The sequence below is a fragment of the Passer montanus genome, unplaced genomic scaffold, assembly GCF_014805655.1.
Source record: "Passer montanus isolate IOZ18808 unplaced genomic scaffold, ASM1480565v1 scaffold21, whole genome shotgun sequence".
NCBI lineage: Eukaryota > Metazoa > Chordata > Aves > Passeriformes > Passeridae > Passer > Passer montanus.
In genome coordinates, this window is record NW_024366703.1 from 6,286,193 (window position 1) to 6,312,529 (window position 26,337).

At 53.0% G+C, this 26,337-nt stretch overlaps 1 protein-coding gene across 2 annotated transcripts; it reads left to right on the top strand.

The window, feature by feature from the left end:
- Positions 1-3,635: 3,635 nt before the first annotated feature.
- FGF8 (fibroblast growth factor 8) lies at positions 3,636-11,795 on the top strand. 2 transcript variants are annotated; one of them, XM_039709159.1, is made up of 5 exons: positions 3,636-3,821; positions 3,904-3,940; positions 5,992-6,172; positions 10,345-10,451; positions 11,398-11,795. In XM_039709159.1, exons 1-5 carry the CDS (start codon positions 3,790-3,792, stop codon positions 11,677-11,679), a joined length of 639 nt encoding a protein of 212 aa, XP_039565093.1. In that variant the 5' UTR covers positions 3,636-3,789; the 3' UTR covers positions 11,680-11,795. The 2 variants fall into 2 exon arrangements, with proteins under 2 accessions (XP_039565093.1, XP_039565094.1); XM_039709160.1 differs by having other exon boundaries at positions 6,025-6,172.
- Positions 11,796-26,337: the final 14,542 nt, after the last annotated feature.

Consider the following 26,337-nt stretch of genomic DNA (forward strand, 5'->3'; position numbering starts at 1 on the left):
CTGGCTCTGTCCTGCAGATGTGCCAAGGGAGATCCTGGGACAGAGAAGGGATGGTGCTGGGGTGGCTCTGGGTTGTGGGGGTGCCGTGCTGAGCATCACAAGGGGAATGGGAAGAGCTTTCTTCAGCACCTGCGGTGCTCTCTCCAGTCCCTGCTGTACAGTGGCACAGACCCCTCCCAGAGTCTCACAGTCCCTCACCTGCTGCTTCTTCCATCTCAAATCCTCTCCTGGTCTGCTTCCTGTCTTACCTCAGTCTGGGCTGCTCCAGGAGCTGCCTCCACTTCCCAGCTGCCAGCAGGTTCTGTGTGGGATGAAGGAGGTCAAAGTTTGAGACCAAGCCTGGACCCCAGCCAGGCTGGGACTGATGCCTCCATGCCCTGTTCCTCCCTCAGCTCCTGCTTCTTGGTGTTGTAGCCCTGTAGCTGCACCTTGGTACCCTCAGCTTTGTGGGAAAGGGGATGGGAGGCTGCAGCTCACATCTCTGCTGCTAATGCTTCATCTGCAGTGTTTAACATCCCTGATGAACGTGAACATGAGCTCTTCTCTGAAGGAAAACCCTTCTGTATCTGACCAGTCTTAACACGGTCCCAGCTCTGCAGACCAGGGCAATGGAGCAGTGGGGCAGCAGGACAAGCTCTGATGGGCCCATGCTGGTAAGCCTCTTCCAGGGGTCACAGCCCAGTGGCTGCTTGGTGTGCTGGGGGCACAGCAGGTCCCCAAGTCTTTCTGCCACAAGGGGCTTTCTTCCACCACCTCCACAGCAGTTTGGCCTGAGGCCCAGCTGGTCTCAGCAGCACAGGGCTGGAGTTTCTCTTCTCCCCAGGAGAGCCAGACAAGCCATTTAACCTCTGTGCCAGGGGATGGAGGGGACCCTCACCCTGTGGACCAGGGGGCTTATCTCAGATGGCCTGTGAAGGAGCTGACAGGCAGGCAGAATTTCCTTGTTCTGCCTGGCATGGGCAAGAGCCTATCCAAAAAGGTTTTTTACTTAAAAACGAAAGGGGGTGGGGGTGTCACTCTTGATGCAAACACAGGTGGGCTGGGAAGCACCAAGGGAAGAAGGCAGATGCCTCTGTGCAGGCCCCCATCTTCCCTCCAAGGAGCAGATTGTGGCCATGGTCCAAGGCAGCAGCAGCAGGGGTGGGGTGAGCCCAGCAGCCGTGGTGCTGCCTGTCCCTGGCTGCTGTCACCGACCTGCTCATTCCTTTTCCCTTCCCAAAGGTGGGGCGGGGTGGGGGCTGTGGAGGCTTTGGCTGCAGGCCTGAGGATGGCTGACAGGAGCGTCGTCTGTCATCCCCTGTCAGGCAAAGTGTGGCCACCCCTGCGTGATCCCACACGGGCTTGATTTTACAGCCATGACTGGCACTTGAGCCTGTTTGCTGAGGGCAGGGGGCACACGGGACTGTCAGCTTGCAGCTGCCTCTGACCCCGTACAGGACACCATAAATCTCCCAATTTAAGGCAGGCTGGGCTGTTCTGGAAATGGTGCTATTGAGTAGACTGTGGTGTGCACGGTAACATGTGCCTGCCTGGTCCCGTGCCCACCAGGGATAAAGTAGAGGTGGCCACTGGTGAAGGAGAGCAGCATCTGGGAAATAGACTGAATTCCTTGATTTTTTAATATATAAAAAAGTACGGATTGACTGAATTTAGAGCATCAGGAGTGTCTAGTGTTTCCTGCTCTGGTTTTGCCTGGTTTTCCTCGGGCAGTGCAGAGAGGTGAATAGGAGCAACCACCTCACCTGTGCTGTGATACATCAGCTGTTCACACAGGTCAGCCTGGGAGGTTTTTCTCCTGACCATGTGCTGTACTGATGAGCTGAATGTGTGAATGTGTTGTGCCCTTGGAAACCAGCTCCTGCTTCTGCCAAGCACCGTCAGTGCCTGTCCTGCCTGCTCCTGTGGTCCTCCTGAATGCTTCCAGTTAAATGCTTAGGCTTGCCCTAAGATTTCTTCCTACACATTGGAAGCCCTCTTAGAAGCATTTTTTTACACCAAAAAAAAAAAAAAAGGGAAGGAAAATGAACAATGAACTGAATTTTGGGGTAATTTTGGCCAGGACAAGGCAGTTGCTCATCCTGTGGTGTACTGGGTTTGTTAATACTGATGCAGGGACTGTTTTCTCCTTGGGCCCTGTGGGGTCAGCCCAGTGAGGGGCAGTGCCCAGGCTCCCCTGCCTGCCTGCAGCACTCCTCGGCAGTGAGGATGCTGAGCAAGATCAGGTGAGGACCCCGGGAGATCCATCCCCAGAAGTGACAGTGGGCAGAGTTTTGGGGTGACACATTGTGTGGTGGGGAGAGGTGCTGGTGCACTTGTGTTTAGGGCTGTTGGGTGCCTGAGCAAGGGGGCAAGTGTGCAGGCTGGGTGTCAGAGTGCATGTGAGAGAGAGAGCTGCCCTGTGGCCGCAGCTGGTGCGATCGTGTGCGAGGCAGAGGGCTGTATTTGCGGGTGGGTGAGCAAAGCAAAGCGTGGATAGCTGTGCTGGGGGTGCAGAGTGTGTGAAAGGTGCCAGTGAGAAGGGGGGACCTCCCGGGAAAGGCTGCACGCGTGTGCCAGCTGTGTGTGCGTGTGACAGGGACTGTGTGCAGGCTGTGCGTGTGCGGGAGGGCTGCACAGGCGTGTGCGGGGCTGTGTGAGGGTGGGTGTGCTTGTGCGGCGGGGCAGCCGCCGCGCTGTCACTCAGGGGCGGCTGACAGGAGCTGCCTCTCCAGCGGCGGCAGATAGCGCTGATTGCTGATTCGAGGAAGCAAAATAGCAATTGTAATTATGGGCTCTGATAAGATAAAGGAGGGCGCGGGGAGCGCGGGGACCGGCAGCGGGGCACGGCCGGCAAATTAGCAGCTGTCACTCAGCGCCGAGCAGGCGGCGCCGGCCCCGGCCCCGGCCAGGTACCGGCCCCGGGGGCCGCCCGCCGCAGCCCCGCCGCAGCCCCCGCCCCGGTGCGCAACAGGTGGCGGGGCCGGGAGGGCCGGGGCTCGCCGGAACAATGCAGCCCTCGGCGGCCCTGCCCGGGCTGCGGGGCTGAGCCCCGTCCCGCCGCCGCCCGGCCCCATGGCCCCGCAGCGCCGGCCCTGAGGGCGCCCGCCCGCTCCGCAAGGTAAGCGCCCGGCGGGGATGCTCGCGAAGAAATCGGGGGTGTCCCGCTTCCCCACCCCGGTTGCGGAATTTGCTCTGCCTCACTCCTTCTCGAAACTCCGGCCCCCTCCATCCCCCTCCTCCGGTAATCCTTTTAATGTCTGGCACGTCCCGGGAGGGCTCGCCCGCCCGCTCCCAATCCACAACGCGCCCGCGGAGCGGCGAACCCCCAGCGGGGGGAACCGCGTCCCCGACCCACCCTCCGAGCCCTTAAACCCCGTTTTACGGATGGGGAAACTGAGGCACGGGCTGGGCAGGGAGTCCCGCCGAGCGCTGGCCGCGGAGCCCGGTCCTTAGCGGCAGCCCCGAGCCCCGGCGACACCTGGCCCGCCGCTCGCTCCGCTTCGGCAGGTACCGCCGGGACCGGGAGGGGAGCCGGGGTCCGGCCGGGCTTCCCCCGCCCCCGCCGTCGGGCTGAGGGTCGGCTGCGCCTCCCGCGGAGGCAGCGGGGCCGCCGGCCGAGCGCCCCGGGGGCTGGCCGGGCGGTGGGGCCGCCGGGCCTTTCCCCTCTGTAGCCGCTTGTGCCCTCCTTTCTTTGGGGCGAGGACGTGCCGGCAGGGCGAGAGGAAGCGAGGAGCTGAGACAGCGCCGCGCCCCCCGGGCGCTCCCCGCCGCCGCCGGGCCCCGCGCCCCCGGCCCCGCATCGGCGCCGCGATGGACCCCTGCTCTTCGCTCTTCAGCTACGTGTGAGTACCGGCAGCCGCAGCCCTCCCGCCCCGCGCCCGCAGCCCCCCGGCTCACGCCTCTCTCCCGCTTCTCCCCTGCCAGGTTAATGCACTTGTTCGTCCTCTGCCTGCAAGCCCAGGTAAGTGCCCGCCGGGCTGCCCGGCTTTGTTCGCCCCGCGGGGATGGGAGTGCCCCGCCGCCGCCGAGCGGCTCGGCAGCGAGGGAGACAGGGGAGGGGAGCAGCTTAAAACCCAGGAGACAAAAGTTGCCAGGTTGTAAAAAGCCGGAGCCGAGGGGGACCCCACCTTTCCCGAGACGTAAAATAAGGCGCGGGGGACTCCGGCTGCGAGGCAGAGAGCACCGGGATTTCAAGGAAATACTCAGGGTTATCTTAAAGCAGCTTTAATTCTTGTCCCCCCGACCTCTAATTACACTGTGGATACCCCCGTCCCTCTGCTCCGTTCCCCCCCCCCCCCCAGTGCCCCCCCAGTGCTCTCATCCAAAAAAAGTAAAGCAGAATTTAAAAAGGGAAAAGAAACAATGCAAAAGCCTCAGTAAAAAGCGCAGGTTTTGATTCAGCTTAAAAGTGTCAGACTTTAGCATCGCTGGTTTGTATCGGCAGAGACAGAAGTGACATGAATAGATTAAACATCCCGGGCAGAGCTTGTGCAACACCCGCATACCAGCAGGCACGCGTCGCTGGGAGCAGCGCGCCTCCAAACCGGGGTGAAGCCCCCTCTTCCCCCTGAGATTACAGGTGCAGAAGCTTTGTTTAAAATGCCCTTTAAGCTACTTTATAAAATTATTGTTATTTTCCTGGAAGCTTGGGGGGGAAAAAAATGGAGTTTCCAGCTGAAAAGTGAAGGGAACAGAGCCCTGGGATTGTGCAGTTGTATAAAAACATAGCTGTAATATTTTGGAGTATGAGATGGAGACCAAATAGCAGCATGGCTAATGACCTCTCCTCCACATGGTACCCTCATCAGAGCTGGGGAGAGAATCCTGCTGCATTATCCAAAACCCTTCTATAGGAAACACACATGCACAGGCAGAAGCAGGGGGAGAGAGATGACATTGTCAAGGGGAGATATCTCTATAAAGCTGGCTTTGGGAGAGCAGCGGCTTTTGCTTTTATTGTGGTTTTCTGTTGTTGTTTAAGACAGGAGGAAATCTTCCCATTTGACGTGGGGGTGGTGGGGGGTAGCCCCAGCCTTCTGATGTTGAAAGGAGCGATCTCCTAACATTTGCTCAGAATACATCTTTATAAATGTCAGGGAGCAGCGAAACTTTCCAGACTTAAAAGAGGGATTTGAGACGAGGGGGGAAAAAGACTTCTGTGCCAGCTCGCGAGCCGGGGCTGAGGGGGGAGCAGGTTTGGCCGCTCGTGAAAATCATTTAAAGCCCAGGAGCAGCAGTGTTGGGGCTGGAGAGGACGGGCTCAGCTGTGGCTTGGTGTGCTGGGGCTAGGGATGAGCCCGTGCTGGCAGCAAACAGCTGACTGGGGATGAGAGCTGTGTTTGCACGGGTGGCATGTTGGTATCCTTGGGTGCTCATACCACTAAATACCTGCCCTGGGGTATGGTTTTCTTGTAATTCTTATGCCTCATAGTCCTACCATCTCTGTGAACTTTGTGTTTGAAGAACTTAATAAGTGGGGTACTTGGGAGCAAATAAAGAGCCTGAGACCCAGAGGACAGGCAGCTGTTGAAACTGTTGGGGTGTGTGCCCAGGGCAGCTGGAGCAGTTGTATGCTCCTGCAGAGGTGAGAGAGGTGTAGGATGAAAGCATCAGCCCCTGAGAGGGCAATGTAGTGCCATCCTGTGTGTCCCACCTTGATCCCCCCCAGCTCCCAGCCTTGATTCCCATCTCAAGGTACCCCAGTCCCAATCAGGAGCCACTGAGTCCTGGAGGGGCCTCTGGGGTCCCCAAGCCCTGTTCTACTCCTGAGCTACCAGCACCTCTGCTTAGGGCATGTCTGGAGAGAGCACAGCTCTGTACAGGGCTCTGTGTCCCCGAGCTTGATGCTCCTTTTCCTGGAGAGGCTGTGATGGCACAGGAGGCACCGCCGCGGTCCTGGCTCCTGCCTCCCGTAAAGCCCAGCCGCAGGCCGGGGATCTCAGCTCAGCCCGCTTGCCCCGCTGAGGAGTAGAGATTATAATGGTGTGTTGTATATTTTTTAATTTCCTAAAGGTAACTGTTCAGTCCCCACCTAATTTTACACAGCATGTGAGGGAGCAGAGCCTGGTGACAGATCAGCTCAGCCGGCGGCTTGTCCGTACCTACCAGCTGTACAGCCGGACCAGCGGGAAACATGTGCAGATCTTGGACAACAAGAAAATCAATGCCATGGCAGAGGATGGGGATGTGCACGGTAAGGACACGCGGTGGGGGGAGCTGGGGAGGTGCTCGCAGCCCGGCGTGGCGATTGATGATTTCCGTCCTGTTTGTTAGCCAGAAATCGTTAAAATCGTTCAGCTTGTGGGGGCTTGTAAAAGGAGAACATAGGGGTCAGTAATCAGCAGCTGTGTGATTCAAGGTGAGGGCAGGTTCCCTGTGCCAAGGGAGGGGACCAATTCTTGAAGGATAGGTTCTGCTTCTTTCCTTTTAATTCTTGCACCTGACTCAGAGGGCTTGGGGCTGTGGCATCCTGAGCATCGTCAGACATTTTATCCTGGCTCTTTAAGGGATGGGAATCCCTGAGACTTTCTTTTGAAACAGAAATGGAAAGTAAATTTGAAAAAGAAGAGGTAGGGAGGAGACAGGGAATGACTGCTTTGGAAGCCTTCCCTGATCTAGGACTGTCTGAAGTGGCATTTTCCTGTCCCATCCCTTCCTTCTCAAAACAAATCACGGGGAAAGGGCCAGCGAGGCAGTCAGCTGCAGGCAAAGATGCTGCGGTGTCTCCAGAGACAAAGCAGGGACTCTGCAAACGTGAGAGCCTGCGCTCTGCCACGGCCCCTCTGCATCACCCTGGCACCCCCTCCCCAAAACCTCCACCAAGGGGACCGGTCCCTCCGCTGGGGACTCTCGAAGCCCAAACACTTTGATCGTGTTGGGATGGTCAGAGGCAGTGCAGGGGTCAGAGGGGCCAGCGAGCCCCGGGGCCGGCTGCGGGAGGCCTGATCCCGCACCCGGGCAGGGAAGTGCCTGTGCTCCTGGGTGTTGCACACAGGTATCACAACTGGTTTTCTTTGGTATTAGCTGCGTTTTCCCTTTCTTCCTTGGGTAGATTAGTGGAAACAATTTTTTTTCTTTGCCTTTCTGGTTTTTGGGGGCTGTTTCTTCATTTTGCTTTGGCTGAAAATTTTACGCTGGACATTATCAGTACAAGCACAGTGCAGGTTCTATGTGATGTTCCATATATCCAGAATTAATCTTGCAAATGAATTATTCCCTTCCTGGAGCAGCTCTAACTTGAAAGGGCAGTAGCTAATTTCTGAAGCAAAAAAAAAAAAAGAAAATCCCATCTTGTTTTAGACCTCTAACGCCTGGATTTTAAAAAACAGTTAGTGCATATTTAAATAACAACCAGGTTTAAATACGGCCAGAAGGAGGGGACTGGTGGTGGCTTGAAAAACTCTATTAAAATGTAATAAAAAAAGGTTAAGCATTTGAAGAGCTAAGGAGGAAAATGAAGACTGATCTAAACCAGAAAGAGAACAAGCAGTTTTTCAGATGTAAAGTTTTAAAAGAGTTGCAAGTCTGTAAATGTTAAAATAGAGGTTCAGGATTGTTCTGTATGAATCTCTAGGGAGGCCCCCATGTCTGGAAGAACTATTAAAGCGCTTCTTACTTTCACCTTTTTTAACATTTCCTGAATACTTTCTCCTCTTCGCAGTCCAGTTGGGGGATCAAGTGTGTCTCGCTGCATTTTTTCAGCATTTACGTAGCCACTTTCCCTTCAAAGTTTGACCATGAAACATAATTTTACTGGGATAAATCTGTCACTTAAATGAAAGAATAGAGTTGAAAACGTTAAGCCTCCCCCCTTCCCCAAAAGAGGAAGGGGAATAAAAAAAAGGAATCCCCCCAAATGTTATTTAGAAATCCACTTTTGTAGCAAAGATCCCCCCCCTCCCCAAGCCCTTCTTTCTGCTTTTTTCTTTTTTTTTTTTTTTTAGTCTCATTTTTGGGGGTGGGCGTGTAAAAGGGGTTGATTTATTTTTGCAGATGACCCCTTTCCCCACGCTGACACTTTTACAGCCGACTTAACATCGAGTCCGGTGTTTTCAGTTATTTGTCTTAATTGTCAATATTTGATTGACTTTTTTTAATTCTAAGGGAAGGCGGGCGGCTGGTGCAGCCCAGCCTGTCCCTCCCAGGCTGTGCTTTTCACCAAGAGAACCACTGCCAGCTGCAGCTTGGACTCCACCCCACGAGTGGCTGGAGACTCCAGCACAGCTCTCTGCCCACTTGCTGGCTTTTGTCTGTGCCCAGGGTTTTCTGTGGATTGGGGCTGGAGTTTGCAGAGTTCACATGTTGCCTGCAAGGGTCCAGGGGTGCAAGTCCCTGGGGCCAGGTTGTCTTCATCCTCTGTGGATAAGGGTCTGGAGCGACACATGGGCTGGGCTCGTGCAGGCCAGCAAACCTGTCTGGTGGCTGTAAATCACAGCTGCCCTTTGGGGATAAAAAAGAAAAAAAGAGAAAAGTCCAAAAGAGAAGCAATGTGCATCTTTAAAGCAGGGTTTTGTGCTCATTGGGGCCAAGGCCTCCCCACTCCCTCCCTCTTTCCCTCTTCATGCCTCCCTTCCTCCCTCCCTCCCAGCTCTTTCTATCTCTCAGAGAGAAAAATCAATTCTCCTCAAACCTTTTACTGCCTCCAAGATCAATTCCACCCCTTTCCCCAATATAGATAAATAGGGGGTCACTGTCTCAGTGCTTTGTTTGCAGAGTGCTGTCCCTCCCGTGGATGGTTTTGGGGATGCTGGATGCTTGTCAGGCTCTGGGCATTGATCTGCGCAGCCTGGAGTTCTCTCTTCCCAAATTTCTTGTCTATTGAGTTCAATCTGTGCCTGCCTAGGAGTAGGAGAATGTGAGTGCATGGTAGCCTAGGGGCAGGAGATGCTGCAGGGTGATATTGACAGGAGGGGGTGCCTGCATGCACATCAAGCTTGGCCTGTCTAACAGCACCAAATCAGTTGGCCCCAGCAAATTTGGGGATGACCTTTCCATTGGTCAGCTCAGCAGCTGCCAGTTGCTGTCCCCACCCTTGGTGCCATTGACCTCAGTAGCATCTGTCATAAGAGGGATACAGGGTTGAGGCACTGCAGAGACAGAAAGGCCATTTGCCCCTAGCCCAGGGTGTGATTTAGGCTCAGTTTAACTTGTGTGCACACCTACAGCCTCCTTGTGCTGTTTGAAGCATCCTCCTGCAGAGCCTCCCACTCCAGAGCCCCATCACTGCCATCACTGGGGCTCACTAGAGGCTGAGCATCCTGGCATAGAGATGTGCAAGCTGCAGTGAACCGCAGTCCTGAGAAACTGAGCAGCCCCTGTGCAGGAATCAGAGAGGATAAATAAGGCATCAACAGGCTTGACCCCATAATAAGAGTGTAGGCTTGGAACCTTTGTGGCCTGTCCTCTAATTGCCTCCTGGATAGCACTTACAGTACTATGGGCTGATGCTGAGCCAGAGGTGATGGGACAGTCACAGCTGGCTTTTCAGCATCGTGGGGAATTCTTTGGTGCTTGGCATGGCACAGACCTTTTGAGGTGCAAACAGGTAGCCACCATTCCCAGCGGGGCTTGCTCTGGGGACAGCAGCTGCAGGAGCGGGAAGAAGGATGTCCTGTCCCTGTCCTCCCCCCTCCCTGGGAATGGATGGGCTTTGGGGCTTGGGTTCCCAGGGTGAAGGCAGGGAGGGAAGGTGACAGGTCTATTTATAGGCGGCCCATCGACCCAGCAATTTGCATAGCTCCTTCGGAAGTCGATCGATGCCTCCATTAAAAAACTGAGACCAAATCAATACGCCCTCTCGACTCGTGCAAAGGTGAAAGGCATTAAAAGGGTGGCTGTACCCTTCACGCCTCCCCTGCCAGCTGCAAAGTCACTGCTCCTCCTGCAGCCCCGGCCTGGCAGAGGGACACGGAGCGGTGTCCCCTGGGCTGGGGACAGCTGGCAGCACACTGTGCACTTGCAGAAGGTGCCTGTCTGGTTCTTGGCCACAGGCACTCCCAGACTTGCCTCAGTTTGCAGGGCAGCTGCCTTGTTCTGAGTGTGCCCTGCTCACTGCCCTGCATCCATCTGGGACATCTCTGTGACACCCGAGCCACTGAGCTCTGTGGAGCTGGGTAAAACAGGGCTACTCCCCATCCAGCACAGCTTAAGGTGGCAAAGGGACATGTCCAAGGTCATGCAGGGGCATAGGGGCAAGGTAAGGGGGAGAGGGGACAGGCTGTATCTTAACCACGTGTGCTGATTTTCGGGCTCTCTGGCCCAGCTGCCTGCAGTGCCCAGCATTGGGGTGCATTGCTGGGGTCTCCATACCTGTGCCAGCCCTACCCCTCTGACCTCCCTCCCTCTCTCCCCTGCTGCTCTCCTCAGCCAAGCTCATCGTGGAGACAGACACCTTTGGGAGCCGCGTGCGTATCAAGGGGGCAGCCACAGGTTTCTACATCTGCATGAACAAGAAGGGGAAGCTGATTGGCAAGGTAGGGTGCAAGGGTATGGGCAGGGCAGGGAGCTGCTGGGGACACGAGTGGGGACTGCCAGGAGAGGAGCTCTGCCTTTTGGGGGCAGGGGGACAGGCCATCCTGCAGCCTGAGGGGGAGCAGGGGAGGTGGGCGGGTGCGTGTGGGGCACATTCCTTCTATCTCTCCGGACAAATAGGCGGATTGCTGGTCTATTCTCCACGATTACATGGTACAAGTGCCAGGAATGTTAAGATGCTCCATGGGGCTGGCCCCAAGGCCAGACCCCACCACCTGCTGGTTTGTCATGCAGCTTCTGTGCCTTGATGCCCCTTCCCGTGGTGGGGGGGCTGGACATGCAAAATCCCTCCGGAACAGTGATTATCTGCAAGGATTTTCCACGGCAGCTGCTTCCTGGGGGCTGCCTGATGTGGGTCCCTCTCTAGTCCTGCTACTGTCCATTATGGGGGGAACTCAGTTCCTGGCTACCCCATGCTCCCTCACCCACCTGCATCCATGGGCACTGTCACCACTGATCTTGTGTCGCTTCTCCTGCCATTCAATGCCCCTCCTATATTAAAGACCCCAGGGGGACAGGACGAGCAGGTGATTTGGGATGGAGAGTTTGCTTATGGTTACATCCGGGCACAGATGGAGGCAAAAGTTGCCTTATGGATGTGGGGGAAGTTAAGGTTGCGACGTTCCCCTATGGGTGTGGGGGAAATTAAGGCTGGGACCAGCTGGGCTGGCACGGAAGCAGCAGTGAGCAGTGCTTGTGTCACAATGCCTTCTCACTGCAGCTTGTTAGGGAAAAGCACATTTTGGGCAATTCTGACTTGTGGGAGAAGCGAGCCTTTGGCTGCCCACAAGCCCTGCAACCCTGCAGCCAGCGCAGGGCGGGGCAGGGAGAGGCAGCCCTCTGAGAAAGTGCCCGCTGCTTAAACCTCTGCTCCTGTCCCCTTCTCAGAGCAACGGCAAAGGCAAGGACTGTGTGTTCACGGAGATCGTGCTGGAGAACAACTACACGGCGCTGCAGAACGCCAAGTACGAGGGCTGGTACATGGCCTTCACCCGCAAGGGCCGCCCGCGCAAGGGCTCCAAGACCCGGCAGCACCAGCGCGAGGTGCACTTCATGAAGAGGCTTCCCAAGGGCCACCAGACCACCGAGCCCCACAGACGCTTTGAGTTCCTCAACTACCCCTTCAACCGGAGGAGTAAAAGGACTAGAAACTCCCGAGCGGGCCCTTGATGTGCCCGGCCCTGCCTCCTCTGCCTGCATCTCTCCTGGAGGATGCGCCTCTGAGCTTGGTGGACTATATGTAGAGACTTTCCCATATGGGTATCAAAAAAAAAACCAAAAAAAAAAAAAAAGGGGAGGGGGGAGGATAAAAAAAAATTACCTGCTCTAGTTGTTGGTACTTTTGGGGGGGGGGGGGGTTTGGTTTTTACAAAAAAAAAGGAAAAAAAAAAGAGGAAAAAAATGAGAGAGGCTCTATTTTTGTACTCCAGCTTTAAAAGTAATGAAACATTCAAAGACTGGTGAAGGGAGAAGAGCCCTTCACTTAGAAATGTTCTAGTCTGTTTGGGGTTGCGCTTTATTTTGTAATATTTTTTTTTTGTAGCTCTAGGGGGAAAGGAGTTAAAAAATCATGTTTAAAACAAACGAGCAAAAAACCATAGAAATCCAAATGTGGAAGCGATGTGCTACTTAAATGAACTGAACTAATGCTGTGCTTGCTGGAGAAGATGGAGAAGCTGGAACCAGCTAAGAGGAGGGGATTTATTTTGGAGGTGGTTGGAGGCCTCCGAGGTGGTTTTTGCAGCCTGGGTGATGTGGGGACACTGCCAGTGGGCGCTGACTGTGACACCCGGGGTGAGGACCACTGGATGCTTTCTTTCCTTGGATGTGCCTGCTTCTTTGGCTGAGGAAGGGGTTGCTGTAAGTCGCATCTTTCTGAGAATGCTGCTGGCTTCACAACTCTCAACTTACTTTTTTTCTCAGGAGGGGACAGGGGTGATGGATTCCCCAGAGAAAGTCCTGAACTGACTTGGTACCTCTTACCCACGGGAGCATCTTTGGCATTTGGTTTGTTTTAAAGTACTAAGGTACAGCTGCTGTGGAGCGGGCTGATAACTGGTATTATTTTTTCCCCATGTGGAAAATGTGAACTTCTCACCAAAAATTGATATTTTTTTTCTGTCTATATTTTTTTATGAGATGCAAGGTTTCATCCATAAAATTAAACAAAGTTTACAAATTATTGTGGAGCCATTTCAGGCTGTTTTGTTGTGATATTCAGTATCTTGTCATAATAGTTGGTGCTTCCATTGCCAACCATCTCCTACAGCTTCTTCTTTGATCAGAAGTACTGCCACCCTTGCCCCCCTAGGAAAGAAGGGGGTTTCTTTCAAAATTTCTGTGTTGACAGAAGCCCAATTTTATATTTAGAAGGAAAAAAAAAAAAACAAAGGAAACATTTAATCTCTTGAGTGAGCATCCTCAGCCAGCCCTGCTCTGCACATGCTGCCCTGGGACTGTGACTCTCTCCAAAGGGTTAAACCAATCATTCTTCACGGGGAGGGCAAACAAAGACACTGGATAGGAGCCAGAACCAGGGGTGACTTTTCATGCAATCTTTTTTGATTGTTTGAGGTTTTTCCTGTTTCCTTGAGGATTTTTTGTTTTGTTTCAGTTGTGTACAAATTGAATATGAAATGATTGAAATATTTATTTAATATGTGCATTAAAAGTTTGTATTAGTCTAACTGAGCCTGATGCTTTCCAGGGAGGGGCTGGGGCTGGACAGAAATATTGGAGAGGGATGAAGGAGGATGGCAGTGAGGTGCAGGATGGGGCTGAGGCTGCTGCTTGCTGCAATTTCCTTCCCCTGGGAACAGCTGTGGAAAGTGGGAGACTGCCCCAAGCTTCTGGACCCGGATGAGTCTTGTGGAAATCATGGTTTTCCTTGCAGCAAATTCCAGACTTAATGTGCAGATGCCAACTTCTTGAGATGTGGGAGCAAGGCCCACTGCAGGTTGAATGGGGACATAGTGCAATGGAGCCTTGACCACTGCGTTCATGGATGGGATGAAACTTCCCAAGAGAAAGCTGCTATTTGCTCCTCTCTTTCCCAAAAGAGCTTGGGGGCTGTGCAAACTGGGCTGTTGCATCCCCTCCTTCAGAGAACACTCATCCCTGCTGCAGTGCTGGCTCTTGCTTGCAGGAGCTGACCAGGGATTCAGATATGGAGTGGTTCTAAGGTATGGAAGCGTGCAGGAATAAAACTGTGGAATGTGTTAAACTGCCCAAGTGCAGCAGCCCTGCAAGGTGCATCTCACCATCACTGGTGCCAGCCCTGTGTGTGTTGCAATGCCCATGGGGTGCCTGTGACATCTCCTAGTGCTCACTGGGTCTTCCCCTGGCTGCCCCAGCAGCCTGGGCTGAGCCGGCAGTGTTTGTCAATAACCTCAAGGAGGGAAAAGAAGGGGCTGAGCACTTGGCCTTGCTGCTGCACCAGGGAGATCAGGGATGTTGCTTGAGCCACAGGACAGCATGGATGGCTTTTGTCTGGCTGTTCCAGGAGGGACCCAAGGGCTGCAGAAGCCTGAGGATTACAGTGGGGGCAGACTTTGTTGTGGTTTACAGACGACAGGAATTAAAAGTGAATTGCTCCTGGTCTTTCCCCAGGCAGAGATGGTGTTTGATAGTCCTTAATGGTTGCTTTTCTTCCTTTAATTTGTCTAACTGCTTTTCCTAATGGCTTTGTGAACATGAGTGAATTGGTGCCAGGTGCCTGCTCCAGGTACGGGTGGCAGAGGCAGGGTCTGGCTCTATGTCTCCTGTCTGGTTACAAATGCCCCGGCGGTGGTAGGGAAGGGCATGGTGTGGGTGCTCAGCCTCCAGTAAGGCTGTTCCCCCCTCCCTGCCATCCTGGGATGCAGCCAAGAGCTGGAGCAGGGAGCAGCCAGCAGCCTGGGGTTTGAGGTGGCTATGGACACTCCTGTGTCCCCGCACAGCTCTGTGCCACAGCAGCCCCCAGGTCCTGCTGTCTGCCCTGCCACAGTGCAAGGCACCCAGGCCTGGCCCTGGGAAGGGATCCCCAGCTCACTTGGTCCGTGGTCACTCAGCCACTTTTCATTGCAGGGCTTTTGGGTGCCCATGGAGCACTACAGCTCCAGACTTTGTATATTTGAATTTGTCTGACTTTAGCTCCTAGTCAACAAAGGTTGTTTCACCATTGCTTGGAAGATGAAAGACCCCCTTTCTAGTAAGTTAATGAGTAAGTGAATTAATTAATGGTTCCTCATATCCTGTCTCTGCAGTGATACCTCTTCATCCTTGGAAAGTCTGGAGGAGCTCTGCTCTTCCCGGGCCCTGCAGGCTGCCGTGCACAGGGTCTCCAGGGCTGGTGGCTTCCACCGCCCATGCAGGGAGCTGGGGACAGCCCTGGTGATATCTGCTGTCCCTCCACAGTTACAGGAACTCTGGCTGCTATTTGAATGAATAGGGTCAATCAGCAGCTGGGACTTTTTCTTTCCTCAGCAGGTGTGTGAAGCAAGCCTGAGAATCACAGCCACCCAAGGGCCCTGGGGACTGCGGGGTGCTGAGATGGGGCTGGTGCTGAGAGGGCTGGGGAGGGGGGCTTTGGGGATGGGTGTTTGCTTTTGTTAGCTCATGCTGTTAGCGTGGGTGTCTCGGGCAGAAACCCCTGCTTTGAGTCCTTGTGGGGGGCATGTGCCTGTTGCTCTTGCCACCATTCCCAGTGTCACCCTGCAGCCCCCTCACTGCCACCAGCTGCTCGAGGGAGCTGGCAGATGAAGCAGGAGAGGAGCCTTGCTGCCCTGGCTGTTGGAGCAGGGATGATGGCCCCATCCTGAGCTCTGAGCAGGGGTGTCCCTGCCTGGACAGGGCTTCACCACGCGGTGCCATCCGGGCACAGTGGCAAGGCTGGAGCTGATGACAAGGAGCTGAGCAGCTTGGGAGACCCTGCCTTGTCAGATCATGGGGAAGCCCATCTGGTCCAGCCAGCTAACACAGGGTAAGAAGTAAACGAGGGGTGAACATGCCAGGGCAGCACCAGGCAGGAGAAAGAGATGTTTTCAGGTTAAATGCTGCTGTGGTTGCCCAGAGAAGCTGTGGGTGCTCCATCCCAGGTTGGATGGGGCTTTGAGCAATCTGACCTAGTGGAAGGTACCCCTGTCCATGGCGGGGAATTTGGAATTAGAAGACCTTTAAAGTCCCTTCCAATCCAAACCATTCTGTGATTCTATGGCAGCAGTACAGGAGCAGGCAGCAATAAATTGAAGTGGCAAGAAAAGGGGCATGTGCTGTCTGAGCAGGGGCTGCACCCCTGCTTTTTCAGCCAAACCCCGAATCTTTTGGCACATGCTGTCTCTGCTCCCACCCCTTCTCTCAGTTTACAACGTTTCCATGAGGTCTGCGTGGATATGGGTGCCCACTGAGCTGGGTGGGCTGTAGGATGCCGTGGCGGGACTGGGGCTCACCCAGGCTCCCTTAGGCAGGCTCTAGCTTGGGAAGGACGACTGGGCTGTTTGTTTATTGCATCAGGCTCAGCTTTCAAACATTTCCCTGCCATCCCCCTCCCCCTCCTTTAATTAATTCTGGGTAAGAAGTTCTGGCTTTATTGTGCCACCGAACTGAGGGCTCCCTGTGGGAAAAGTCACACCTTCTGAACAGCTTCTGATACCATGCAAATGAAGGACAAGTCCAGGAAACGCTTTCATCTCAGACCTGTCCAGCCCCCTGCCCATTAATTACACACATTTCATTTGTGTGAGAGCAATTCCTCTCGGGGAGGGGACGGGGGGTGGCTGCAGCTTGTGGATCATCTCAGCCCCCCTCTCTGAAGACTCCTCCTTGGAAAGGATTTATAGCCAGAAATGGGGATGCTCAGGGACTCAGTGGGGGATCTCATATTTTGGCCACTCCACACCAAACTGGCTTGCTGGTGGGCTGTATCCTGCCAGCAGGGAGGGCTCAGCCCTGCTCTGTGCCCTGCTCCACACCAGCAAGCCCTGGCTGTGGAACCAAGTGGGGCATCCTAGAAACACAAGGTGGAGCAGAAATGAGCTCGGTGCTGTCACAGGGGAATCTCCCTCCAGGGCCAGGAGCTCTGAGATAGATTACTTTGGGCAGGGTGGCCACAAAATGAGTCTCACATGTGGAAACATCCTTCTGTGCTGCTACAGCACTCAACATGTGTTGAGGGACAGCACCATACTCTGACAGGGCACAAAATCTTCTTGGCCGCAGGTGAACCAGACCCAATGCTCCTTTTGAGCCTTGGTCCTCTCTGCTCCTCTCCTCTCCTTTTCACACAGGTTGTCTGACCACAGCGTGCAGCCAAAGGCACCTTCAGGCTGGTTCCTCTTTTCCTGAGTCTGATGGGGAGTCTCGGGTCCAGACCCTGGAGAAGGTGCAGAGGGAGGGGATGTGGAGTACAGTTGGTTTTCACAGCCAGTTTCCTGGCCATAGTAATAACACTTAGCACTTCTGTAGCACCTGGCATGCTCCAACACCTACACATATGCTCCTGATTACCACCCTGCTTCCCATTTGCAGCGTTTCTGCCCCCTCCCCAAGCACACCTACAGCACTATCAGTTCTCCCTTAGAAATGGGGCTGCCCTCCAGCTCCTGTGGCTTTGCTGCAGAAGACCTTTGATGGTTAAGTTTGCTGTTTGCTTTCCTCCTGGACAAGGATGTGCTGAGGCTTCTGGTGCTGACAAGCCATGGGCCCAGGGAGACATGGCCTGTGGCTTGGTACACCAGAGGAGCTCTTGGGAGATGTTGGAGGGATGTTTGGGACTGGGCTGATGGGAACCTGCAGCCTTTGCAGGGTCAAAGTCAGCATGAAATTGGTGCCAGGCTCCAGCACAGCCTCTTGTCCACCCACTGGCCCTGCACCACATCACTGCAGACGAGAGAGGGCTCGTGGGGATCAGCTGAAGGTCATGGCTGTTAATAATGGCCCAGGTACTGTGCAAGGAAATGCACTTCAGATTTGCTGTTTTGGGTGCAGAGGGGATGTTCTTGGGCTCCATGTGACTTACAGCATCTTTCCTAGGTTCACAGAAGCTGCAACACTGGAATGTCCTTCCAGGCTGTGTGGTGTCCAAGATAAAATCATACTCCTAGATCAGAGGCTGGGGGAGGCTTGGCTCTGTTGGGAATGCTCCAGCCATGTTCAGGTATTATCTCTTTGCTAAGGTTGTGCTGTTGGTTGTTGTGGACTGGAAATGGGATGCTGAGGGCTGGAAAATGGGATGTTGTGGACTGGAAATGGGATGTCAGAGCCTCCCCAGTTTGGTGAATGCCTGATCTGTGCCCTTGCTCCCACCAAAGCCCTCTGCTCAGCCATGGAGTAACCCCTTCTAACCATGGCCATGGCACTGTGAAGGGTCCTTGCTTCCTGGCTGGTTTCTCCTGCCACTATGGCCAGTAGGGTTTTCTAATTGTTTGCCTCTCAAAGATTTATATCAGGAGGAGAAGGGAAAAAAGTCCCAGCCTCTTTCTGTGATTGCTTTGCAAACTCTTTCTGCTGTAGTAGTACATCTTGGTGGCTGGAATCTCCTCTTTAATGAGCTGCTCCCAGAGCAAGGAGCAGCCCTCGTCCCAAACACATCATGTTTCCTCTGGTCCACTGCAGCAGGTGCCATAAGCTGTCAAGATAAACATAAGCACATGTCTAGTAGGTACCACAGCAAAAGAGAGTCCTGAGAAGGGATTTGAAGAAGAGCTGGAAGGTGTCCCTGTGGAAGTTCATAACAAACTTTAGGAAAACTCCAGTAACAACCTTTAAAAAAACAACCATAAGAGCCTCCTGAAGTGCAGGATGAGACCTAGGCTGTACATCCATAGGATTTTTGACTATCAGGATGTGAAATGGGACCTTGAGTGCTGGCTGTGCCTGCTCAGGCCCCGGGCTGTGGCTGTGCTCCCTACCTCCCCATGAGAAGCAGAAGCCCAGCTGGGAGCCAGCCCTTTGGTAATGGCCTGCGAATTTCCCTGGACTCTGTTAATTGCCGCCTGGCTGCTAGTTACAACTCCAAGTCAATTGCTGGGAGTGTTGGGCCCTGCAAAACAACCCCTTGAAATCAGTTGTTAGCCCAATTAACAACCAGTTTGGCTTCGGTTCAGGCTGTTAACCATCAAACAGCTAACTGCTGGTAATGATTGATTTCTCAGCAGTTGGGGCTGCAGTGGAGGAGCCAACCTGTGTCACAAAATGCCATTAAAACCATAATTTTGTGAATGCATCTGGCTCAGGCAAACATTTGAGTTGTCCCACAGCAGGGGAGCAGGCAAGGGGATGACCAGAACTTTTATCCATTTTGATTAAAATTGGAGTCATTGGTGTGTGTTGGGGTGAGCTGGCTGCCACCACACAGTGCTCTGGGAAGGCAGGCACCACTCTGCAGGGCAACCATTGATACTCAGGGGGCATCGCAGCATTCAAAGCCCCCATGGATGGGCACTGCTCATTGTCCAGCTCTCTTCCACAGTTACTGTTCCAGCCAGCAGACCTGCACAGATTAATGTATCTCGTTTGGATGTGCAGGTGTTTCCACAAACCACCAATTCCATCTGCACCACCAGCCAGGAGCTTGTACAGGGACAGCAGCCTCCATCAGCATGTGCAAGCTTGGGACGTCTCCACAGCAGCCTGGGACATTGTGCTTGCTGGAAGGCAATGTAGACTCCCCTGCAGGTGTGAGTATCTCTACAAAAACTATAAAATACTCTTTGGGTCCCAGGGTTTAGGCAGGGTTTGTTTAAGGCTGCTGGTCAGGTCTTCATCCTCTTCTCTCCACAGTTTCAGGTCCTGGTTCTCCACTGTGCCCTGACAGGCTGCTTCAGACACATTGCTGGTGTTACACCGAGAGCTTTTTCCCCAGGGATGTTTTCCTCCTGATCAAAGTGTCTGATTCAAGCTGTAGCATGTCTGGGGAGGAGGAAGACAGCCACCTGTTAAGGAAAGACACTGAAAATGCAGAGGATGTGCTGCAGAGGTTGACTTGGTGAAATGTAGGCTCCAATGCAGAGTGAGGAGGGAGCACCTTGATGAACAGCTATGGTGGCTGTGCTTCTGTGGGTACTCAGGGGCCTGTGGTCCTGCCAGGGCCGTGGCCCTGAAGCCTGAGCTCAGTTTCTGAAGCTGGGACCTGGTGCCTTTCAGCAGGACATGTGCTCCTGACACCCATGCAGATGTTTCAAAGATCTTCCTGCAGGGCTCCTCTAAGTGCAGATCTGGCTCTCCCTGGAGCCATGCTTTCTGTCCTTTCACTGCAAGTATGGTCATCCCAGACTCCCACCAGTACACACCCCTGCGTGGTGCATGTTTTCTGTAATTAGCTGTATTAGATCCTTGGGCACACAGGACAAAGTTGCTTTTTCATCAGATACCTAATAAAAGAAGGTGTGTTCTCTCCCACCTTGGGATTACCTTGTCACCTGTACTGGGGGGGCTGGGGTGCAGCTGAAACTCCCCCATGCCAGGCAGTGAATGTGCAGTGAGCCTCTGCATCTGGGAGATCAGTCAGGTTTCACCTCCAGTGGGTACAAGAAGAAACTGGTTCTTGCAAAAGTAAAAACGAGGAGTTTGGGGTAAGCAGACAACCCAGTTTTCTCACTCATTATATCTGTGAGCAAATGTTTTACTTGCAGCTTATGCATTTGACTGGGCTGAGTTACAGCAGTCCCAGTCTGTGCATCTTCTGGGTGTCCCGTTGCCCCTGAGCTGCTGTTGAGCACATCCTTCCAGGTGGTGCTGATGGGGGCCTCTTGCCTGCTGGAGTTGGATGAGCTCTGCCTGCTCAGACTCTTTGTATACCAGAGAAGGTCAGCTATAAACATAAATGATTGGTTTTGTTGGGGGCTCTTTTTAGACATCAAAAAATGCTCCATCATCACCAGGCTGGCTTAGCTTTCAGCAGCCAATGCAAACAGAGCCAAACCCTCAGCAGAGAATTTAGCAAGAGAAGAGCACAGACTTTCCAGAGCTATTCTGCCAAAGTATCACATCCTCATTCCTCCTTACACTTTGTGCCACATCAGTTGATGCTGTTCTGGGCTCTGCACAGACACAGGGTGAACACAGAGGAGCTCCCAGCCAGAGCTGAAAGCAAGTGGCATAGCCCCTCTTTAGACAAGGTGTGGGGAAAATTAATAACCAGAAAGATTAAGATCTGATAGAAATTCTGGCAGAGCTGCAAATCAGCTGAATCAATCTGTAAGAGGCCAAGAAAAGGTATGGCAGTGGTCCAGTGGGAGAAGCAATGCATATATGAAATAATCTGAGTTATAAATGAGGTATAAAACCACAAACCTGATTTTTTTTTTTTTCTAAACCTCATGTCCAATTCCTCAGCTTTGACTGAAGATTGGACTCTATCCTGAATGCTGACTGGATTTGTTACATCAGCAGATTTCAAGGTTGTGGGGAATATTCCGAATGTTTGTCTCAGTCTTCTGCTACACTTGGATGAGAGAAACCTGCTCAGTGCCTTCTGAGTGAAAGTCACTTAAGGAACAGGAAGAAAGAATATTCTGCAGGGACCCCATATTTCAATATTCTTTGTCAATTTTTGGCCTAAAATGCCTAACTTCAACTCACAGCGCTTGATCTTGCTCTCTTCTAGCCTGCAGTCTCATCCCACCTGACCAAGTTTCTCCAGGCAGAGCAAGCAGGTTTTCCAGGTCTCTCGGAGCTCTTGTAGGGATTTTTAAAGCTGATTCCCATCTGTCAATATCTCTTGTGAAGTGCAGCCAAGTGTCTTGGCCTCAGCATCTGGTGATATATTCTGGTGTTGGCTTGGCTGTGTCCAGGACCTTGAGAGGAGAAAAGATGCATCGGCCACCCACTGGGGTGATGTCTCTGCTCAGAGCTGGTGTTTTCCAAGAGGCTCTTGCAGGACTTGCAGAGCAATTGAAACCAACCATGGAGCTGTAATCCTCATTCAGAGGGCACCACTACAACTCCAGTCTGTTTTGAAGAGGAGAGACATGATGGTCCTCACAGGAGGTGCAGGTAAGGCAGTTACAGTCTCCTGACATTTATATCCAGCTGCAATGGCTGCAGCACATCTCTAAGGCAAAGGCAGCATTTATTTTATAATGAAATCTGAAATGCCAGATCCTGTGCCTTCCCAGGAGGACTCCATCTCCTGTCATCTGTATATTGACATCTGATCTATTTTTGATCTCAGTTGTGATGGGTAAAGCCACAGTCTTTCCTCCAATTTGACTAGAACCACTGTGGATAAGTTCACATGTGAGCAGAAGGTGGTTTGACCTAATTATCCTCCATGCCCATGTCTGCAATTCTCTCACACTAAGCCGGCACAGCGACAGCAGTGAGAGCACAAGTTTCATATACTCAAGGGTTTTGGCAGAATCTGTGTTTCTGGAGCTGGTCACTGACCCCAGATGCTGCCCCACAGCACTTTTGAGGAGTGACCGAGATGTAGAGGGGCACAATAGGGCAGGAAGTGCTGTGGAAACTGCAAATTCCCAAGGCTGTGGCTGTGGCTTGTGGCAGTATGTGCAGCACCTGCTGCTCTGACCCAAATCCCACCACTGTCACAAGCTGGTTAATTATAAGAAAAGCTCTTTTCTACTAATTGCTGCTGGCTGGTAAAGGGGCATCCCCAGCCCCTAAAGAACTGGTGGGATCAAGAGTGGGGAGTGGTGGCTGCTGACATGTGCTGAGCCCTTGCAGCCTCCACTGTGGAGCCTGCAGGTGTCTGCACTTCTCTCCCTCTCAGAGCGATCACTGCAAGGAGCTGAGAGTTTCACCACCTCCCCCTGCAGAGCCGTGGGTTTGCCACGCACTTGACACCAGTGCAGGGGATGACTTGTGCTTGACGACTGTCCCCACCACAGCAGCCACCTGTCCTTCACAGTGCTCCCCTCCAACCTCCTTGCAAGGGTTGTGGCATTCCCAGAATGAGGCTGAACTCCAGGGTGGGGTGGTGGGATGTGGAGGTGGCACCCCCAGGGCCATGTTGCCAGCTGGTGAATGTGACAGCCTCCAGGCCACTATGGTCCCAGACACTCCAGTCACCAGCTGGGGCTCCCCAAACCAAGTCTGGGGCTTCCTGGGGGACACACTTTGCCTTCAGCTTCAGTAAGGATGAGAAACTTCCCTACAGTTAAGAGAAAATTGCAGCTGAGATTCTTGTCCTGATGGTGATCCTCTGTGAGCTGGGATTTCAGACAAATCCTCAGCACTGTGACATGGGATCACGTTACATGTGGTGTGGATGGGGCATTTCTTTTGTGTATTTGCTGCCTTTGGTGTGGAAAGCTGTACTGCTGATGTGAGCAAAGGGACAAACAGCAAGGGGGACAAAGCAGGCAGGAGTGTGGACAAGTCCTGCGTGGAAAAGCAGAAGCAGCTGGACTGGCCAGTGGAAGGGCAAGGAGGGGCTTTGGGTCCCATCCTGTGCTCCCTAAAGTTTCCTGGGAATGAATACCTGTTGGAAGGAGAAGGAAGCTGGAGCTGGTTAGTGAAGCACATAGGCTTTTAGTCCTCTTGTCACCCAGGAAATGACAAATGTGGAGTCTCTGCTATTGAGACCAAGTGAACCCCTAATGGGCTGCTTCAAGGGACTGTCACTTAGAGAAATGGCAGTGTGACACAGACAGCTATTTCATGGCCACTTTACCAGGCAGCACCCACTGCTCACTGCTCCTGTGCTGCCTGCTCCCCAGAGCCAGGCTCCCCCTGTGCCATGGCAAGCTGGGACAAGCTGGCCATAACCTGTCCTGATGAACGGTCCAGAGGAGCTGCACTGACTTCCTGGGGCAGATGTTGGACACTGAGATCAGACTCTGCTCTGCTCTGGGCCGCATCACAGCTCTGTGCACTGCTGGGTACTTATGGATCTGGCCTTGCTGGTTGGTGCCAGTGCAGGAAAGCTCTGAGTGTGCCAGCTTGCAGGATTTTATGCACAGGGTGGATAATGCTGCCACTGCTGTTGTCTGGGGCAGGTTTGGAGCTGTTACTTGAAGCTGGCCATGTGGGAAACAGTCATAATACAAAAGGTCATAAGGATAAAGGTAGAGTGGGTGCCAGTGGGGCATGAAGAGCTCAGCATGGGGAGGAGGGGAATCATCAACATAGCACAGAATCCTCATCCCCAGAAACCTTACTGTGTTGTTTCTTGCTCTGCTTTAAACCTATAGAGAAGCTGTGGGGGTAGGAACTCTGAAGTTTGTGTATTGTTTCAGGAACATACACTGTGGGGAAGCAGATCTTTCCCTACCATAGCAGAGAATCCGTTCTTCTGCCAACAGCCTGCACAGAGAAGGCTCTGCCCTAGATAAGACCCAAGGCAGCAGGTGAACATCAGGACCATAACACAGACTTAGCTGCAAGCTGGGTGCAGCATTTACTGGTGGGAGCTGTCACAGAAAGCAACAGGTCTCCGGAGTTATTTGCCTGTATTGAGCTGCTAGGAAATGTCTGACCTTCCTTGAAACCAGAGTATGCAGAGCAGCCTGCTTACCCTCAGCAGTGATCTCTGGGCAGGAAGCTCAGATGTGAGCGATGAAGGCAACAGCTTTGCTGAGGAAATGCATTTAATTTGATCTACACTGCAGTTTTTGTTGGAAAAAATGTTGATGCAGTAACATTCTGCAGAGTAACTAGGGGTGGATTAAAGGGCATAGAGATAATGTAGCATGCTGAACTCACAGGTGGCAGATGGGAAAAGTCCAAGACGCACCGGGAAAGTCTCCCTGAAGTGTCTTCTCTGCAGCTTTATCTGTTCTACTCAAGAACTGTGTTTGCTTCTCCTTCCTAGCAGGTTTCACTCTTGCCTGGACACTTCTGCACACTGGGAATAGCTTGGCTAGTAAGGCTGCCCCTGAATCTTTCCCCCATGCTTTAAATCATGGGGTGAGCACTTAGCATGGTGCAGGTGGAGCAGGGAAGTGTCTGCTGATGGGGATGCAGAGATGGCTGGGCAAACACAGGCTCCAAGAAGCACTTTCCTGTGCACACAGATGGGTCTTGCTGCAGAGCATGCTCCGGGAGAGGGTTGGAGCAGGTTTCCCTGTCTGCTGCAACTTTTGCAGTTATCTGAGGAGATGGGAAGTCTTCTGTGGAAGACAGCAGGTCTGTGACGGAAGCATTTTAAAGGACTGTTCCCAGAGGTGTAAAATTCAGCACTGTGCACTGGGAGTGCCTGTGTCTCAATGGACAGTGGAGAGCCTGACACGGTCCTGCTCAGGACATGGAACAAGTGGCCAAGCACCTGAGCTCCTCCTGCCCCTGTGTGAAACAGAGCTGGTGCCAAACCACTCCACAGGCCACTGGAAGTTTAGTGCAGGTTTCCCAGAGGTTTTGGAGCATGCAGTGAAGGATGTTGCAGTGCAAAGCATTGCTGTTTATCCCACCCTTATCACCCAGTGGAGAAAAATGCAGAGTTCATTGTGACATCCACTGAAATGTCATGGGAAAAAAAAGCCGACTGCCCAGCAGTGAAATCACCCTGTCCTGCAGGACAGACAGACAGCCCTGTCCTCGTCCCCCCAGCCCCTCCCGTATTTTGTGCTGTGTCCCAGCAGAGGGAGCCCGAGTTTATTAACAAATCCCGATCCCGGAGATGGCTGCTATCAAGGTGGTACCAAACCCCGGGCAGGATTCTGGCTGCTGGAGGAAGGCAGCAGAAGGAGCAGGGGTCTGGCAGTGATGTTGAAAACAGGACCGTGTTTTCAACCAGGGGAGCAAGAGAATGGTGAGCCAGGACGCCGTGCAAGGAACTCTGCTCCTGGAACACTGCAACTGTGTCAGGAGATGGATGGTCTGCAGCAGCCAGCAGCATGCTCACTGCACCAGGAAAACATTTTGCACCAACAGCTGCAGCAGATCCACACTGCCATGGATGAACTGAGTTTCATTTCCTTCAGAGGCTGCTTCAAGGCAGTCAGCAACCTGTGTACCTGCGCTTGTGCTGGGCTGGCCAGTTTTAATCCTGTCATCTGGACAGCTCTCCCAACAGTGTTCAAAGCCATCAATCACTGCGGTGCCAAATCCACAGCTGCTCGGCACCTTGTGCCTGAGTCTGATCCCATTCAGGCTGCATGGTAATGCTGTATAACCTCCCAAGCACAGGCCAGTGGCCCTGAGCCACCCAGCACGAGCTTTTGCACTGGTTTCCCTTGGTTTTAGAGGTTCTGTGTTAGTGCACAGAGTTTAGTTGAAGGAAGCAGGAGCAATTTTAGTGAAGTGTCTTCTCAGAGCTCATGAGGATGCCCTAAGTTTTCTTTGCTGATAATGTGAGACAAAATGGTTCCCAGGGAGACAGAAGATTCCTGGCTCTGTGTTCTTTTTTACAGCCAGCAGTTGCACTGATACCATGGATGTGTGCATGGGTACAAGATTATCTGGGAGAGAAAAGGTTGTGTGATTGGGGTGCAGGGGGGTCACAGATAATTTTAGGCCAAATCCGAAAACCATTAATATCAATGCAAAGCTTCTCATTAGCCTGAGCAAGCACAGAGATTCTTGTTTTAGAAGCTGAGTAACAAACGGTGACATTTTAGGACGCAGGGATGAGAAGGCAAATGACTTAGGCTCCACTTTACAGAAAGCAGCAGGCAGATATTTTCCGAGGCAACTTTTAAAGGGAAGGTTAAATTTCTCCGAGATAAGGAGAGCTCCAGCTCGCTGGAATGCATCGTGACCCCCCCACACACATCATCCTATGATAACAGCTGCTGTGCTGGAAACCTAATGCTGATGAAAGAGTTAAAGGCTGGTTGATGGGCAATATCGGTGACACACCTCTGAATTGAGCATACTCCTGGAGTGAGACTGCGGACTGGTGTTACTCAATGAATAGAGGCCACTCCAAGGGAGTTTTTCCTTGAATAGAAT

Coding starts and splice junctions, on each gene's coding strand:
- FGF8 (XM_039709159.1), top strand. CDS start 3,790: ATGGACCCCTGCTCTTCGCTCTTCAGCTACGT. Junction 3,822..3,903: donor TCTTCGCTCTTCAGCTACGT/GTGAGTACCGGC, acceptor CTCCCCTGCCAG/GTTAATGCACTTGTTCGTCC. Junction 10,452..11,397: donor AGGGGAAGCTGATTGGCAAG/GTAGGGTGCAAG, acceptor TCCCCTTCTCAG/AGCAACGGCAAAGGCAAGGA.